General features: G+C 52.2%; 1 protein-coding gene across 8 annotated transcripts in view; it reads right to left on the bottom strand.

Moving 5' to 3' along the window:
- The window catches only part of AGAP1 (ArfGAP with GTPase domain, ankyrin repeat and PH domain 1), a 566,173-nt gene that overhangs the window by 60,926 nt on the left and 488,956 nt on the right, over nt 1-16,291 (bottom strand). For all 8 annotated transcript variants that reach the window (XM_047773835.1, XM_047773837.1, XM_047773836.1 and 5 more), the window contains 3 exons: nt 14,754-14,908; nt 11,018-11,108; nt 7,165-7,387 (listed from right to left, as the gene is read on the bottom strand). In XM_047773835.1, coding sequence (XP_047629791.1) covers nt 7,165-7,387; nt 11,018-11,108; nt 14,754-14,908 — 469 coding nt within the window. The remainder of the gene's footprint in view (nt 1-7,164; nt 7,388-11,017; nt 11,109-14,753; nt 14,909-16,291) is intronic.

Raw genomic sequence — 16,291 nt, 5'->3', positions numbered from 1 at the left:
AAGTGGTCGGCGCACCTGCAGGAATCTGATGCTGGCGGATGACGCGCCTTTCCAGCCAGCAGTGAAAACACACATCCTTAAAAACACAAAATTCCTTGATTGCCTCCACGGCTACATTTCAGAGAGCAAATGAGAGGGATCTGCAACCCAAGACAGTCTCCCTGGTCGCAAAGCTGCCCCTCCCAGGACACATTCAGTTTCCTCGGGATCAAATAAAAGACGGGTTTGCGTGTGGCGGGCCGATAGCATAAACCAACAGCGCTATTTTATCCACCGGCTTCAAAGGCAAACGTCGGGTAGTTATGCTGCAGAAAGCGGGTCCCCTTCCACCTAACCTTATGGAGAACCTTGTTAAATCCGCCTTTCTTATAATTAGGGCAAGTCTATTCGGAGCTTAATCGGGGAGCACAGCCAAGGCAAAGATTCCGGCCACGCTCCCTGCCCGCAGTTTACCGGGAGAACTGCTCTACCTGTTGTCAACTGTAATCTTTAGGTATTATTTTGGAGGCAGCGTTAGAGCACTTCTCATTTGTACATTTCCCTAATTGGCTTACTCTTGATGGTGGAATATTTCTGATCTGGGTGCCGAGTTCCGGTAAACTCAAGCATATTCATAGCAAGCTGCTAACAAGGGTTGCTGGGGCTCCGTCCGGCTCTCTGCTTCCAAGTTGGCCTGCTCCGAGAAGTCGCTCAAATATCTTACGTCAAATCCAAGGTCCCCAAGCAGCTGTTGGGGTTGCAGAGCCGAGGACGTGTAAACTTTGCTGGCAGTAAATGTCGCTCCTGCACGTGGACGGCACGCCTGCAGACCCAGGGCGTGCCTCGGGGCCGGCCACTGTCCCCCGCACCCGCTCAAGCAGGACACTGTCCCTGCCTGGACCCAGGGCCAGGACGGCGGCCCGCGCCGGCGGCTGGGGCCAGGGCATGCCCGCTGACAGGCGTGCCACGGTGACAGGAATTCACTCTGAGTTGCAATTAGTGGCACTGTCATTTTCGGGGGCTCCTGCCAATTAATTAAGCCTGTCAAACAGAAAAACCACAGCGCTCACATGATAATTTATATTGGAAGAGACGAGCGAGCCTCTCGGAGCACAGCAGCTCCCTCCGCAAACAGGATTCTCCCTCCGAGCACAGAAATGCGCACGAGAAAATAAATACAATAAAACAACAGCATCGCAAAAGGGCGGATTTTTGGGGGGGGGGAGGGCTGGTCTGCTGGCGAAGAAGAAAGTGAGCCTGTCCTTGTTAGAACTGTTAACTCTGATTGCTGGCGTCGAAGACAGGCTGATTAAAACTCCAAACGAGCCCCCAGCTCCCCTGAACCCTCTGCGTCCGTCCGGGGATGATAGAATCAGAGGAGTTTATTCATACCATTAAGCCCCAGAGAACTTAATTGAAAGAAGAGCACAGCCCGGACCTTGACAAGCGGGAGGTCACAGTAATTGCTGCCGGACATATTTAACATTAAGATAATCAGGCCATTAATTACCCTTTGGATCATTAAATCAGCCAGTTGCAAAATGAAATTTCTGCCTCTATTACTCACTTGAGAGACCACAGGGGTGGCCTTTAATTTATCAGCGAGCTTGAGATACAAAGGCTGGGGCTGGGGGAGGGCAGGCGGGGAGGGGGCCGCGCGGTGGCGGCGTCGGTGGCGGCGGCGGGGGCAGGGCATCAATCCGCCATGCTCGGTGATCGTGGCAAATTAACCAGGTAAGATAACCTCCACTTCCAAAGGCAGAAGCCGGGAGTATGTAAATAGATGAGGGGCAGACGGGAGAGCAGCGTCTGCACACCACTTAGCAGGATAATAACGGAAATCATCCTTGACTATCAGTGCTAATTTGGACACTGCCGGTAGCTTGTTATGCGTGTTCTGAGTAGCATTTAATTAATTCAATTGCTTGTTAATGAGGGAAGTGACATGTGGGGAGCAGATGCCACCCAACTGCAGATGGGTTCTGGTCATCACGGCAAAGTCCTTCCCCCCCACCCCACCCCCGTTTCTCCCCCCCGCCCATTTTTCTTTTCTTTTCTTTCTTTCTTTTTTTTCTTTTCTTCTCTCTCTCTTTTTTTTTTTTTTTTTTTTTAGGGAAAGAAAATAGGAAAAGGTGTCAAGCATAGAGGAACATTCAAAAGAGACAAAACACTGACCTCCGCGGGGCCAAGAACTGTTGAAAAATAATAAGATGAGACAGTCCCGGGGCTGCTCGGGTCCACATGTTCCCCGAGGCCACATTTGGATCAGTGCATCTTTATGCCAGAAATTTGAGCCTGAGATTACTATATTGTGATCTTATGATCAAACCTAACGAGACAGAGACGTGGCCAAGTGGTGCTGCTTTTAATATCGCAGAGTGAGCGGTGGGGATCCAATTATTTTCAGTTTGGATACATTTCCCCTTTATCAATATCTCCATGTGCATAAATAAGATGAAAGTGGCGTTTGGAAATCAAAAGGAGAGGGAACTCGTTCCCCAGGCTGACTCGCCCCGCCTGGGAGCGAGCGGCCGGCCCGTCTCTCCCACGCGGGTTTCTGACGTCCGGCCCTCCGTCTTCCTCCCCAAGTGCCACCTTTTTAGAGGTTAAAGACAAGAGGGGAGTGTAGGGCCGCTGACAAGTAACGAATCCCAGAGAAAGGATGCTAAGAGAGGGGAGAGGTTGACTAGGTCAGCAAACTCGGTTCCCTTCCGAGCGGGATCGGAGGAGCCGGGTGACTTCGGTGGGGCTCAGAGCTCTCTCTGGGGCTCTTTCAGCTCGCCACTTTCCTAGACCAAAGAGGCAGGTCCCCCGAGCCACTTTGGAAACAGGCTACCTGCCCTGAAATGCAAAGAGCAGCTGGTCCCTGCAGACCCTCCCGAGGCTAAAGGCCTTGCCTGCCTCGGAGACACAGAGATGGGAGATGCAGCGAGAATGGCACACCGCCCAGCAGAGTTCAGCTTCCGCCAGGAAGAAGGCGGCCCCTGGAGGGCTCCTGAGCTGCCCTGGTAGGAAATGATTTTCCCTGCAGTCAACCCCAAAAGCTTCTATGTGGAGAGGGGATAAGAATCAAGAAGAAGGACCTGCCTTAAGTGATACAGACTGGCCCCGAAACCACCACCACGTGGCCGGCCAATGTGAGGATGCCCGAGGCGGGTCGAGATGGCGTCTCCAAGTGCTGGAAATGTCACCCACCAGCACAAGACGAAGTCTGAGGTTGCTGGAAACGTCACCCACCAGCACAAGACGAAGTCTGAGGTTGCGGGGCCCCCACCCGCGGACTCGAGGATTCCAACTTGACCCGTCTCCCCTCTCACTCACCCACTCCACAAACACGCACGTGACCGCTTTCGTATCTCTGCCTCCAAGCCGTGTCCTGATCCTGGACCCGGAGTCCTGCCCGGCTGCTCCAGGCTCCGCGTCCAACGCCGCACCATGACGTGTGCAAGGTGCAACACACCAGCTCACGGGCCGGCTGACCTGCGGACAGCCAACGGCCCCTCCTTAAGCCCCTCAGACCTGGGTCGCCCAGATGTCCACTGTTACTGCCTCTCCCCCAGCTCAGCCCCGCTGACAATCGATATTTTAAGTGTGTGCTTAAATGGTATCAATAGCAATTAGAGCGGAATTCTGATTCCGCCTCAGATGTAGTTAATTGTTACAGCATCGATCGCTACCCGTTCCTTTCTCCAAATTAAACCTCCATTACAGAGGGATGAAGGGCAGCCTTTCCCCTCCCGCGACAATAAATTTAATATCGAATGCACGGGGGGAAAAATGGCAGTTGTTGCAGAATCCATCCAAAAGGATTTTTTTTTTTTTCCTTCCTGGGAGTAATTAAAAGATGCTTTTCTTGACTAATGATTCCCCGGTTTAGGAATGGGAAGTCGATACTGCTTTGCCGCCGTCAGCTTCGATTGATCTCAATGCTGCTCAAGTTTGAACGGCAGTTCTCAGGGCAGCTGAGAATCGCTGGAACCAATTATCAGCCGTCCGAAGCTGCCCTAATCAGGGGCGCGGGGACCGCGAGCAGGAGGGCAGATGGCCGGTCAAGGCCCCATTCGTTTCCCTGACTCACCCGCAGGTCCGGGAGACGCCAGTGTGGGGTGGTTTGGGATGTTTCTATGGAGACGGATCTGCCTCCTTCTACTTCCTGAGTGTGTATGGTGCGTGTGCACAACACGTGTGTAGTGTGTGGGTGTGCATGTGTGCACGTGTGTGTTGGAGCCATGGAAGAGCACGTTTCTAATTATCTTCCACTGTCAGAATGAATCTTCTGAACAAGACAGAATGGACGGGGCTTCTCGGGAAAACAGCTGGGCCCTTTTTCAAAGAATTAGACAGGATATATTGCACTTGGCTTTTCCTCGGATAGAGATAAAAATTTATTAAAATATTTCTTTTTAGCATTACCTCGGGGCCACATTAGAGAGCCCTCTAGCTGTTTGTGCTGGCACCCCCAGGTTCTGCAGACAGACCCAGGTGGGGTGGACAGAATGGGGGGGGCGGTGTCTTTCCTCATCTAGGGTAAGCCGGGTCCAGATGAGAGGTCTTTTCTCGAATCGTAGATTGAATTCACAATTCTAGCCCAAACCTTGAGTTTTTTTATTTCTATGGGAGGAAGCTGCCGGGGGAGGGGGGGAACACAGGAGGTGGCAGGGGGTGTCTGAATTCTTTCTGTGCAGTTACACAGAGCTGTTTCTGAGGGTCTCTGAGGCTTTGCTTCGTTCCTCCAGGACCACAGCCTCCCGCTGGCCTCCGCCCCTGTCTCCATCCATTTCTATGATGCTGCCTTTGGCCCTCTGTGCAGCAGGCGGAACACACATCAACACCCACCCAGACCCAACAGCTCGCCCTGGGCCCACCCCGAGTCGCTGTCAGAACACTGCCCCTGGCTCCCCAGGCCTTTGCTCTGTTGTGGCCTTGACCGTGCCTGTTCCTCACAGGACGACGCAAGGGTCCCGCTCCCCTGGGCCCTGAGATGGCCGCATTCGTCTTTGTCTGGGCTGCTCCCCTGCTCCCCCACACACACTCCCCACGCCCCCGGGCCTGGAAGTCACCCCACAGTTTAACCTCCGGCTCAGATGACCTTCTCCAGTGGAACTTCCACAGAGCACAGCAAACCCCTCAGCCCCCGGTCCTGGCATCCTCAGGTGGCCCTGGGGGCACCACCAATCGCCCGAGACGTAGGATCACCTACTGATCACCTCTCTTCCACGGGAGGTCACTCAATGAATGTTCGCTGAATTCGTGAAAAACAAAACTCCTGGGAGAGCTACCAAAGGCACAAAGAGACACTGAATTCTCAAACACGGGCATCTGGTTCGAGATGGACGGGATTTAGACATCCCGAAGTCGCCTCTGGAAAAGCCACGTAACCACGTCACCCTGGCCATGGGGTTTCACGGCCCTGCCTCCACCTGTGAGAAGGAAACCCGAGTGTCCCCAACACGTAAAACTATGATGCGAATAACACCCCGGGGATGGGGAAGTGCCCTCCTTGGGGTTTCATTCACACACAGACACACACGCACATACACACACACAGACACACACACACATACACACACACACGTGAGGGTGATGAAACCCCTTTATACACGGGGTCTTCACTTCCGAATGAGATGAAATTAAGGTAAAACATTCACCCATTAAAAAATCAACCCGCGTCTTTGTTTCTAAGGATTCCAAACGGGTTCTAAGTATGAGAGACGGAAAAACAAACTTTTCTAATTCACAATGTTAAAAAATAGTATATATGCCCCTTTTATATGCAAACAGTAAAATGAAGTTAATCTTCTGCCAGCCTATCTCCATGTCTCCCGCACCCAGCCACCAAACTCAACCCACTTGCCCATCACTTTTCCTTTTCAGACCTAAACAAGGAAACGTGATGTATGAAAAAGCATATTAAAACATTAAAAAACACGTGAAAACACGAAATCACTCTTTTCGGAATGTGCCTTGCTGATGACCCAGCGGATGGCCACATCAGGGTTAAATCCAAGTGGAAAAATTTGAAACGTGCATCATTTCCTCCGTTTACAAGAGAGCTGCCCGCAGGTGCATTTCACGAAAGAACTTGCGTGGACGGAGTGCGCACTGCCCACCTGTGAGGATTTTACACCGACCCCTCCTGCTTTTTCACCCCCTCGCCGCCTTCTCCCCACAGGGCGCCCAGGAGGAAGAGCAGGGAGTAACGTCAGCTTCATTCCCTAAAGCGAACCAAAGGGGGCACCGCAAATTCATTTTTCCGTGTCGAGATAGAGCCCATGGATCTCCCACGTGAAAACTGCTTCGCGGTAGGATCGATGCCTCACCCCTCGCCCACGGCCCCACCATCGACGGATGCCGGGGATACTGGTGCTGTCTGATCGTCAGCCCAACAGACCAGCGCTGGCGACGGCAGACCTCTCCTCCCACTTCACCTCTGCGCACACCTGAGACGCCAAGCCCACCCTCCACCCCTGCTTCAGATGTGCGGGTGCAGCCCCCGCGCCCCCCAGGATGCCACGGAGACGGGACGGTCCAGTCGGCCTCTGCGATGGAGGCTCTCTCAGAACTCGTGCCATTTTATCACCTCTTAGGCACATTAAATATGCATGTGTACTCAAAGACGGCTCCTAATTGCTGTAAATGAAATACGAGAAATGAAACGGCCTCAAAATAAATGTGGTTTTTTACGCGGGGTAACAGTGAACATTAATGAGGAGCCACCATCCGTTCTGCCGTACTTGGCTGATTGCACGGTTAGAAATACAGTTCAGAAAATAAAACATACGTGGTTACGAGAAGCTCACTTAGTGGGGGTGGGGTGCGGAAGGGGAACCAATTGAGTAGAGGCTTGTGAAAGCCGTAAGAAGAGCAAAATTAAAGAATCAAAAATTCATAATGAGTGTTAACAGCACAGCTTATGCCGATTAGAAATGTATTAATTAAAGTGATATATTCATAAGGTTAGCAGCTTAACACACTTCTAAGAGCGGGAGAGGAATCCCCAAAGTGAAAAAACAAACATAAAAAATTAAGGCGTCTGAATCGTCCACATCTGCTGAAGACCAGTTTCAAAGACAGACGTTGCCGTGTTGGGTTAATCAGCGCGCCTGTGGGTGGCTGTCACCCAGGGTCACTTCGGGCGGCTGAAGCGTTTGCGGACGCCTCCCTCCCGCGTTCCCATGTCCCTACCTCGTGGAGTCCAGCGAGGGCTTGGGCCGCCCCTGGCTGCCCTCCTCCCAGACACTGTTGGCCAGCTCGTTCCCGATGGACGACATCACCTTGATGAGCTCGATGGGCCAGTCGTCGAGGTCCAGAGATCGGACTCGAGAGAGGTGGGTGCCAAGATTCCGGTGGATCCCTGAGCACTCGATGCACATGAGGGCTCCCAAGTTCAAACTGGCCCAGTTGGGATCTGCGGGAAGAGGAACAGGCGCCATGTGCAACCGGACCTTCGCCCCTCATCCCAGCGCCCTTAGCCCTCGGGAACAGGAGAGCCCGTCAGACTTCCCACCCAGCAGTCTTCCCCGGGAGAACAGGGCTCGAAACCGCTCCCTGGCCGGCCCTTGGAGCTGGTTTAGGCATCCCCAAAGACCTGATACGTTGGTGGCCACTTTTGAATATCGGGCTTTAGCCGAAGCTTTGGAGTTTTCTACACAATAAACAAATGGAAGCACTGCTTTGGATGGAAAGATGCGCCTTCTGATAACGTCAACAGCAGCATTTCCCCCGGAAAGGGCAGACACCCACGGGAAAAAAAGTCAGGCAGGACTTGGCGTCTATGGTGGATGTCTGCTGATAGCGGGGGGAAAGGAGGCGTGCTGAGGGGCAGCTGGCTCACTCCCACACTGCAGTGTCCCTCAGAGCCACCTCTGCAACCACGGGCACGTCAACGTTGGTTGTGACATGATGGGCATGTTCGCAAATTTCAGAGGTGGACAAAGGCACACTACAAGGGAAAGACGTGGCTTTCAGGGATCTTACTCAAGGGTAACCACCAAAGCAACTCCCATGCCTCCATCCTTCGCTGCTGGCAAGATGGCAGCCATGGTCCCTTGGTTAGGTGACATCCTAGCATAATCAACCCCGGTTGGCGAAATCAATCATGATGGGTTCTGGCTGTGACACTGCACCACGGCCACGGAACTGAGTTCAGAGAACAGCAGGGGGACCCCTGGGCCAGATCCCTCCCTGTGTGGAACGGGCTGACATCCTGAGAAGACTGAGGACTCAGGCCCAGGGCTGGCTTCATGCTAGAATCACCAGCTGATGCGCAAAGATGAGGCTGACCTTGACAGGCAAGGGCTCTCGCCACCGACTGAAGCAAATAAGGCGCTCACCATCCAGGAATAATCAAGAGCTCCTCCAGGGACACTGAAGAGTCAACAAAAAGCCAAGTGGCTGACATCATATTTATTTGGAAGCATTCTATAAATGGCAAATGACCAGGAGTGGCCTGATGCTACCTCAGCAGCAATCAGCCCGTCATTTATTTCATATTTAATACAAAGGGGGGAAGGTGGTGATTGAGACTGTGTGGGGACCCACAAGAAGGGTCTGTGACTTCAGAGATGATGTGGTTGGGAAGAGGAAACACCCCAACAACCAAACAACAACAACACAAAACGCCTTTGCCAGTGTGTCAGTCCCACACCCCTGGCCTCAGCCCCTTGACGTCCCCTTGACCGCTGAGAAAACACAGCGGGGAGGCCCGACCCCGCGCTCAGAAACTTCTCTTGACGTTACACCTGGGCACACGCGGCGCAGCTGGTGGGGCACGGAGTCTCCCCTTTAAAGGAACCTCTAGCTGACGGTGCAACAACTGCAGTCCTTTCTCCTCACGGAGGTTCTGATGTTTCTCGGGTCCCGTGTTTTAAAAACTTTTTGACAAAAACACACTTCCAATGACGGCTTCTCTCCTCTAACTTCCTTTCAGGACGCATTTTGAGAGTAAAATTTAAAAACGCAACAAAAGTAGATGCTTTTAAGCAGTCTGTCAAGGTACCTGAAAAGGAGACCTTGCCTCTGGCCTGGAGGCCACAGACCCGGCCTCGCCATCTCTCCCCTTCCTGCCCACTCAACGCGTGGTCCCTCCCAGGTGGCTCTTCCCTTCCCTTTTATCTGTGACAAACCTAAGTTCTTCCTGCTTCGGTCATCAAACTCCTACCTGGCCAGCTTCCTACCTGAGCAGCACCTGCTCTTCTTTTCCTGAACAAATCAGAGGCACTCGGCTGCACCTGCTGCCGCTCTCCTGCCCCACAAGGACCCCGCACCTGCTCCCATCCTGCCTGCTGCCTGCACGATGTCTGCTTTGAGCCACCGTGTGTCCCCAAGGGTCCTTCTCCACGGCCCTGGGCCTTGTGGCCACTAAGTCCAGGCCTCGCCCACGGGGCTGGGGGCTCTAGGACCCCCTGCGCCTGGTGCCAGAACCTTTTATCTGGTTTCAACTGGACTTGCGTCTCCTCAAGACACACCTCGACACAACCAAAAAACATGAGTGAAAGACTTCACTGAATGTGCCCAGCACTGTGCCAGGGCTGAGAGGTGAAGAATCAAAACTAAGCCCTTCACCCCGTGTTCACTCAGCACTGTTTACAAAAAGTTTAGAAAAGCCAAGACGGGGAAAGAACCTAAGTGTCCATCCACAGAGGAATGGGTAAAGCAGACGAGATCCATCCATACAATGGAATACGACTCAGCCATAAAAAAGAATGAACTGCAGCTACATGGATGCAACTTGAGATGATCGTACGAAGTACAAGTCAGAGAAAGACAAACATCCTAGGATATCACTTAACCTGCGGAATCTCATAAGCAACGATACGAAAGAACTTATTTGCAAAACAGAAACAGACTCGCAGATTTTGAAACCAAACCAATCCTAGGGTTACCAGAGGGGGAAAAGTTGGGGGAAGGGAGGAATGAGGAGCTTGGGGTTCATATATACACACCACCGTACACCAAATAGGTAACTAACAAGGACGTCCTGTATTGCGTAGAGACCTAGAGAGTCAATATTCTGTAATAACCTACACGGGAGAAGCATCTGAAAAAGAACAGCTATATGTATAGGCAGAAACGTAATGATTCACTTTGCTGTACACCTGAAACTAGCGCGACGCTGTAAGAAAGACAACTATACTCCAATGAAATGTTGTTAAAAAGTCCTTATGCTCGAGAATATGACTGTAGGAGTTTCTCAAGGGGAACACGGCATTACGCCCTGGACGACAGAAAGCGTGGAGCGAAGCTGGGCTGCTCCGAGGCACGAGGCATAATTAGGAAGTCTGCCCGTCCCATCAAAGGCCTTCGTGTGTCGTGAATTGAAGGTAAAAGAAAAAGATACCATCTGAGAGCAAAATCTAGAATCTATGCTTCTCGACATCTCTGGGCTGGACTTCACCAGCGGTACTCTGTTTTTTTGGTTTGTTTGTTTTGTTTTGTTTTTGTCTTTTGTTGTTGTTGTTATTGTTGTTGCTATTTCTTGGGCCGCTCCCGCGGCATATGGAGGTTCCCAGGCTAGGGGTTGAATCGGAGCCGTAGCCACCGGCCTACGCCAGAGCCACAGCAACTCGGGATCCGAGCCGAGTCTGCAACCTACACCACAGCTCACGGCAACGCCGGATCGTCAACCCACTGAGCAAGGGCAGGGACCGAACCCGCAACCTCAGGGTTCCTAGTCGGATTCGTTAACCACTGCGCCATTACGGGAACTCCCCGGTACTCTGTTTTTATGGAAAAAGCAAACACACATGATCACAGACTAAGCCAGAGGTGGATCTCTGGATGCGGCTCAGAATCTGGGCCCCCGGGGTGTGACCAAGGCTCCTGGGGACCTGAGGCACACGGAAGACTGACGGTGCCATCAGAGAGGCGGTGAAGGGCCCTGGGTTAAAAAAACGTCCAAGCAAAAATACTCCAATTCCTTTAAAGCCATGAAATCACACGCCAAATGACAGATGTGGGTTCGCTGCCAGGCGGGCTCGGCCAGCCCAGCCCACCTCCCTCTGCCCGGGCCAAGTCCCCCTTCCCCGGGCACACTTACTCTGGGTCTCGCAGTCCACACAGTGGGAATTCCCGCGGATGTTCCGTATCGACTGCAAGGCCATGGCCTCGCTCTGGCTGGTCAGTCGGGACTGGACATATGGGAAGACACACAAATGCAAGATATGAGACCCTAGAGAGACCCCAACACCCATGAGCATCAAAGGGTGACGAGCAAATACAGAGCAGGGCAACTTCACGAAGGCCCTCCTCCTTGGGTGTCTGGACCAAGGCCCAGCTGATGCGGGACAAGGCCATGGTTTTGTTTTCGTTTTTCTTTTCAGGGCCGCAGCTGCGGTAGATGGAGGTTCCCAGGCTAAGGGTTGCATCAGAGCTGCAGGTGCTGGCCTACGCCACAGCCACTCCAATCCTTAACCCACTGAGCAAGGCCAGGGATCGAACCAGCAACCTCAAGGTTCCTAGGTGGATTCGTTTCCACTGCGCCATGATGGGAACTCCGAATCCCAGGTTAAGATATGTCAGATGGGGGACTTGGCGCCCTGAGACACTGCCCACCCCCACTTCATGCCCTGGAGAGTCACTTCTCATCCCAGACTCTGCTGGTGTTGTTATAGCAACAAGGCCACAATGCCATGTGGAGGCAGGGAGGACTCGGAGGGTGTTTCAAGTGTGTACTTAAGCATCTCTAAGTGAGTTTGAAAAAAAAATAACAGAGGAAAAGAACAACATGAAAAATTATAAACACTCAGTTAAGTTTTATCAGCACTTTGATTTCTATTCTTCTAGCCTTTTTAAAAAGCACATCTACACACAGATGTACTTAGAAACAGCCAGCACAATACACACTGCCTTACAATCTACCCTGTAGCTTTTAATTTTTAATTTAATTTAATTTAATTTTTGGTTGTGTCCTCGGCATGTGGAAGTTTCTGGGCCAGGGATCGAACCTGTGCCACAGCAGTGACGTGAGCCACTGCAGTGACAACGCCGGATCCTTAACTTGCTGCAGCACCAAGGAACACCCCTTTTTGCCTTTTAGACGTGCTGTCGTCTCTCAATGCCATCACAGTCTCTAGAACCATCCTTTTAAATGGCTGCATAATATTCCACGTAGGATGACTCATTTATGAAGGTGTTTTTTGATGGATATCTAGGTTGCTCCCAATTTTTCTCTACTCTCAACAGTGCTCTGAAGGGTAGGCTTGTGGCTGAGTCTTTGCCGTTTACTAAGGATGAATTCTTCAAAATGGAGATGTCAAAAGCAAAAGGACACACACGGTTTTGAGGCTTGTGTGTGAAATGGTTAAAGCCAAATAAATTCCAGAGGACACTGAGAATAAACTTGATTTTTTGTGCCACAATTATTCATCAATTGAACCATCTTATGGCAAATTGTCTGATGTGAAACAATTGATAGCTTACTACTTAATCATCAACTATAATTTATTAAATGCTACTGTCTGATTAGCATCATGCATCACTGGGGTTTTATTCCGTTGGTTAGATGCCTAAGCATTCAAGGTGTGTCTATGTGTATTGGCATCTGCAGCGTGTGTGTCTATGGACACACACAGGGGTGTGCTGGTAGCCTCTGTCACCCCTATAATCTCTACAGCACACGCATGGATATGCTTGTCTAGAGTTGCTGCCAACCCTGACTTATCCACGGGCTGTACTCCCCCCACCAGCTCTTCCTTGTGGATATTGTCTCTGCGCTGTACACTTTCACACCTGTTTAGCAAGCGCCCAAGGCGAACGGGTGCACGTTCTCCCGGGGAACCCAGGCTGAGAGGGCATGTGCCCAGCGAGAGAATGGGGGCGGCATTTTAAGGCTGGTGTCTGCCTTGGGCTCAGAGGTGATGCTGTTTCAGAGGTGAGCTGGGAGGCGTCCGGCAAGGGCGTGGAGCAGACGTGGCCAACGCCGTCCCACGCCTTCCTGAATCCCACCCCGAGACAGGAATGCAGAGTCCAGCTGAGATACGGGATTTCGGGCATCCCTCGGGGATGCGTCTGTTCAGCCACGCGGCCCTCCCCCCCATCTGTCGTGAAACCAAGGGCCCGAGTTTCGTGGGTGACACGAGAACTCGGGCCCACCGACAGCCGGCCCGGAAGCACCCTGAGTTTGCCTCAGAAGCCACCTCTGCAGTTGTGACTCAGTAAAGCCAAGGCGCTCAGAAGCGCAAGGCCCCGATTCTCCCCGCTGTGGGTATAAAGCATCTTTTCAAAAGAGAAGCAAATTACATTATAATAATGGCCATGGTCTGGTTTACCCTGGCTCAAGAGGGTAATAAAATCAGACACTCCATCTTTCTGAAAGACAGACTCCCCCTTCTTCAGGACAACGCCGACATAAGCCATCAGCACACATTTCTTTAAATGGTGATAAATGAAACTGCAGGTCGGGAGGCAATGTCCTTTCCTCTCGGTTTCCCCGTTGTTCATCGTCGGAAAAATCAAAACGCTCTCCAAGACTTGAAAGGGTCTCAGAGAAGGAGTTAAAAAAAAATCCGAGCATTAAAATAACGATTTGGAGGCGTTCCCGTCATGGCTCAGTGGTTAATGAACCCGACTAGTATCCATGAGGATGCGGGTTCGATCCCTGGCCTTGCTCAGGGGGTTAAGGACCCCGCGTTGCCTTGAGGTGTGGTGTAGGTCGCAGATGCGGCTTGGATCCTGCGTTGCTGTGGCTCTGGTGTAGGCTGGCGGCTACCGCTCTGATTAGACCCCTAGCCTGGGAACCGCCATAAGCTGTGGGTGACAAAAAAAAAAAAAAAAAAGATTTTGAAGGAATCTGATAGGAAAAGGGATATGAGAAAAATGATTTTCGTAGAAGGAATATCACTGGGCAGTAATTTAGAAAATGCAGGTCAAAGTCTTTTTTTCTTGGCTAAACAAATACAAATGAATTTAACTGAATAAAGCACACAATAGGCCTTACCAAAACAGTTTAGAAGACGGATGTTTTATCTTCCCTAAACCCCCCTGCAGCTCACATACGGCAGCTTTTTTCATTGCTGCCCGTACCAAGAGTCCGTTTCCTAACTTGACATGGATTTGAATGTGGGCGCTTATGAGAGCGGAACTGTGCCTCTTTTAAAGTCTGCACCTGTCGTCCTGAGTGTGTTCTGCCCACAACAAAAAGCAACATGGCCATACAAGCCACAAGCGTCCACAAGAGTCCATCATGTACAATGACGGGATGCTTCACGTTTGAGAGGAGCAGAGACAGGCTGTGCCGCAGACTCGTGGTTGCCGAGGGGGAGGAGGAGGGGGAGGGGGAGGGGGAGGGAGTGGGATGGACGGGGGGTTTGGGGTGAGTAGATGCAAACTCTTCCGTTTAGAATGCATAAGCAATGAGGTCCTGCTGTACAGCACCGGGGACTCTATCCAATCTCTTACGGGAGAACGTGATAGAAGCTAATATGAGAAAGAGAACATGTATATATGTATACAACAGGGTCACTTCGCAGTACAGCAGAAACTGAACATTGTAAATCAACTATGATGAAAAATAAAAAGATATCTAAAATGGGCTCCCCTGCCCTCTGAACATGGTTAGGCTAGGATACTGATTCGTGGCGCAGGATACATATTGACACATGGTTTTGGAAATCTTTTCAATTATTCAGCTTTCTACCCAGGAAGAGCCAGTGTCTGGCCATCACACGCCTCACAGGGCGCTCTCCCCTTTCCGGCCATGTCCCTTTTGGGATCAGGGGCTCCTGATTTTGGAAGGGGCACGGGCGGTGGGATGGGGAGGCTGCTCTGGGTCTTACCTTATTCTTGCTGCTCTCGCACGACTGTAAGCTGGCGAGAATCTGGCTCTCGATGGCCTGGACCCACGCGTCCCGCTCCTCATATGTGGTGGCTTCAAAGTGCCACGTCTGGCCAGTGAGGGACACAATGATAAACTCAAAGTTTTCTTCTTGTTCTGAAACACAGAGTGGTGGGGATGAAGAGTTTAGCTTTCATGAGATCCCGGCCCCTCTGCCAAGTCCACAGTCATGAAAGTGCCTTTGGGTTCAATCGCGCCTGCACGGGGCCGCAGCGCACACAGGACCTGCCGCCCCGCAGAGGAGATCTGAATCCGCAGACCTCCAGACACTCCAGCTCTGGCTCCTGAAGCCAGCGTGGCTTAGCTCGGTTTCAATCAATGCTCAGGGGATGAGGAAAAAGGAAAATCAGTGTGACCGCAGGGTCCCTGTGCTGGGTGCAGGCAAGCGACTTGGGGACGTGATGCTGCAAAGCCATTGCCGGCCGCTGATATTTACAGGGGGATGAAAATTACGTGAATCCTGCTCATCTCAGGGTGCAATTTAATGTCTTCCTAAGCACCTGTGCGCCAATCCACAGCAAAGAGGGAGGAGGCCTGAGGGCGTCTGCCCTTGCAGGGCAGAAGACCCGTCTCAGCGGGAAAGGCTTCAGCTCCAGGTCTTTAGCCTGGGGGGTGCGGGTGCGTGGAATTCCAGTGGATCTGAAGGGGCCCTCTTGTTCACATCTTTTGCCTCACTTGCCATGATGGAGTTTGGATGAGTGTGCAACCCAACCAAGGCTCGTTTCCTCACCCTTAAAATGGGGGAAAGCCAGCTTTTCGCTGCATTTTCCACTGGCTACAGCAGGTGTGCGAACTCAGGGCCACAGGGGCTACAGGACACCCTCCTCCAACTGACCTTTGTCCTCCGTTCTCATCTGCCCTCCTGACTCTGCCACGAAACAAAATGGAGAGGAGGTGCCATGAGCAGGGGCCAGCGACCGATGGCAGATGAGGAGACTGGAGCAGGACGGCTTCTGCCCTATCTCACGCGTGATTCGTGGTTTCCCATCCCTGGTTGCTGGACTAGCAGCAACACGATCCCCGGGCGAGCACCTGCTCTTAATAACCCGACTAGCCTGGAGGCCCACCTGGACCCCTGCTGCTTTCATTAATGACCCCCGTCACCCCACGCAGCCACGCCACCTGCATCCACACAAGCCTTCAGCTTCCACACTCTTGGATCCTCTATCCTGTGTCCGAAGCACCCCTCATGGCCCTGACCTCTGCCCCCTGACCTCCGCCCCTCCCCCAAGGCTCTGTGGCACTGCCACCCCTTGGTCCTTGCCACCCCTGAAGCGAATGCAACTATGTCCAGCATCCTCGCCTCCTCCCCTGCAGTCTCAGAAGAGAAGCAGCTTCCTCGACTGTGGGGTCAGGTGGGAGGGCCTCTCGGCCAGTGATCTCGGGCGGGTGGGGAGAGATGCCTGCGTTTTTGTCAACACCCAACCTGGTCCTGGAAGTCGCTTCCCTGAACCAACATGGACGGCCCTGGAAAAAGGG

This window comes from Phacochoerus africanus, chromosome 3 (genome assembly GCF_016906955.1).
Source record: "Phacochoerus africanus isolate WHEZ1 chromosome 3, ROS_Pafr_v1, whole genome shotgun sequence".
Classification (NCBI taxonomy): domain Eukaryota; kingdom Metazoa; phylum Chordata; class Mammalia; order Artiodactyla; family Suidae; genus Phacochoerus; species Phacochoerus africanus.
This window is presented reverse-complemented; position numbering and strand designations above follow the sequence as displayed.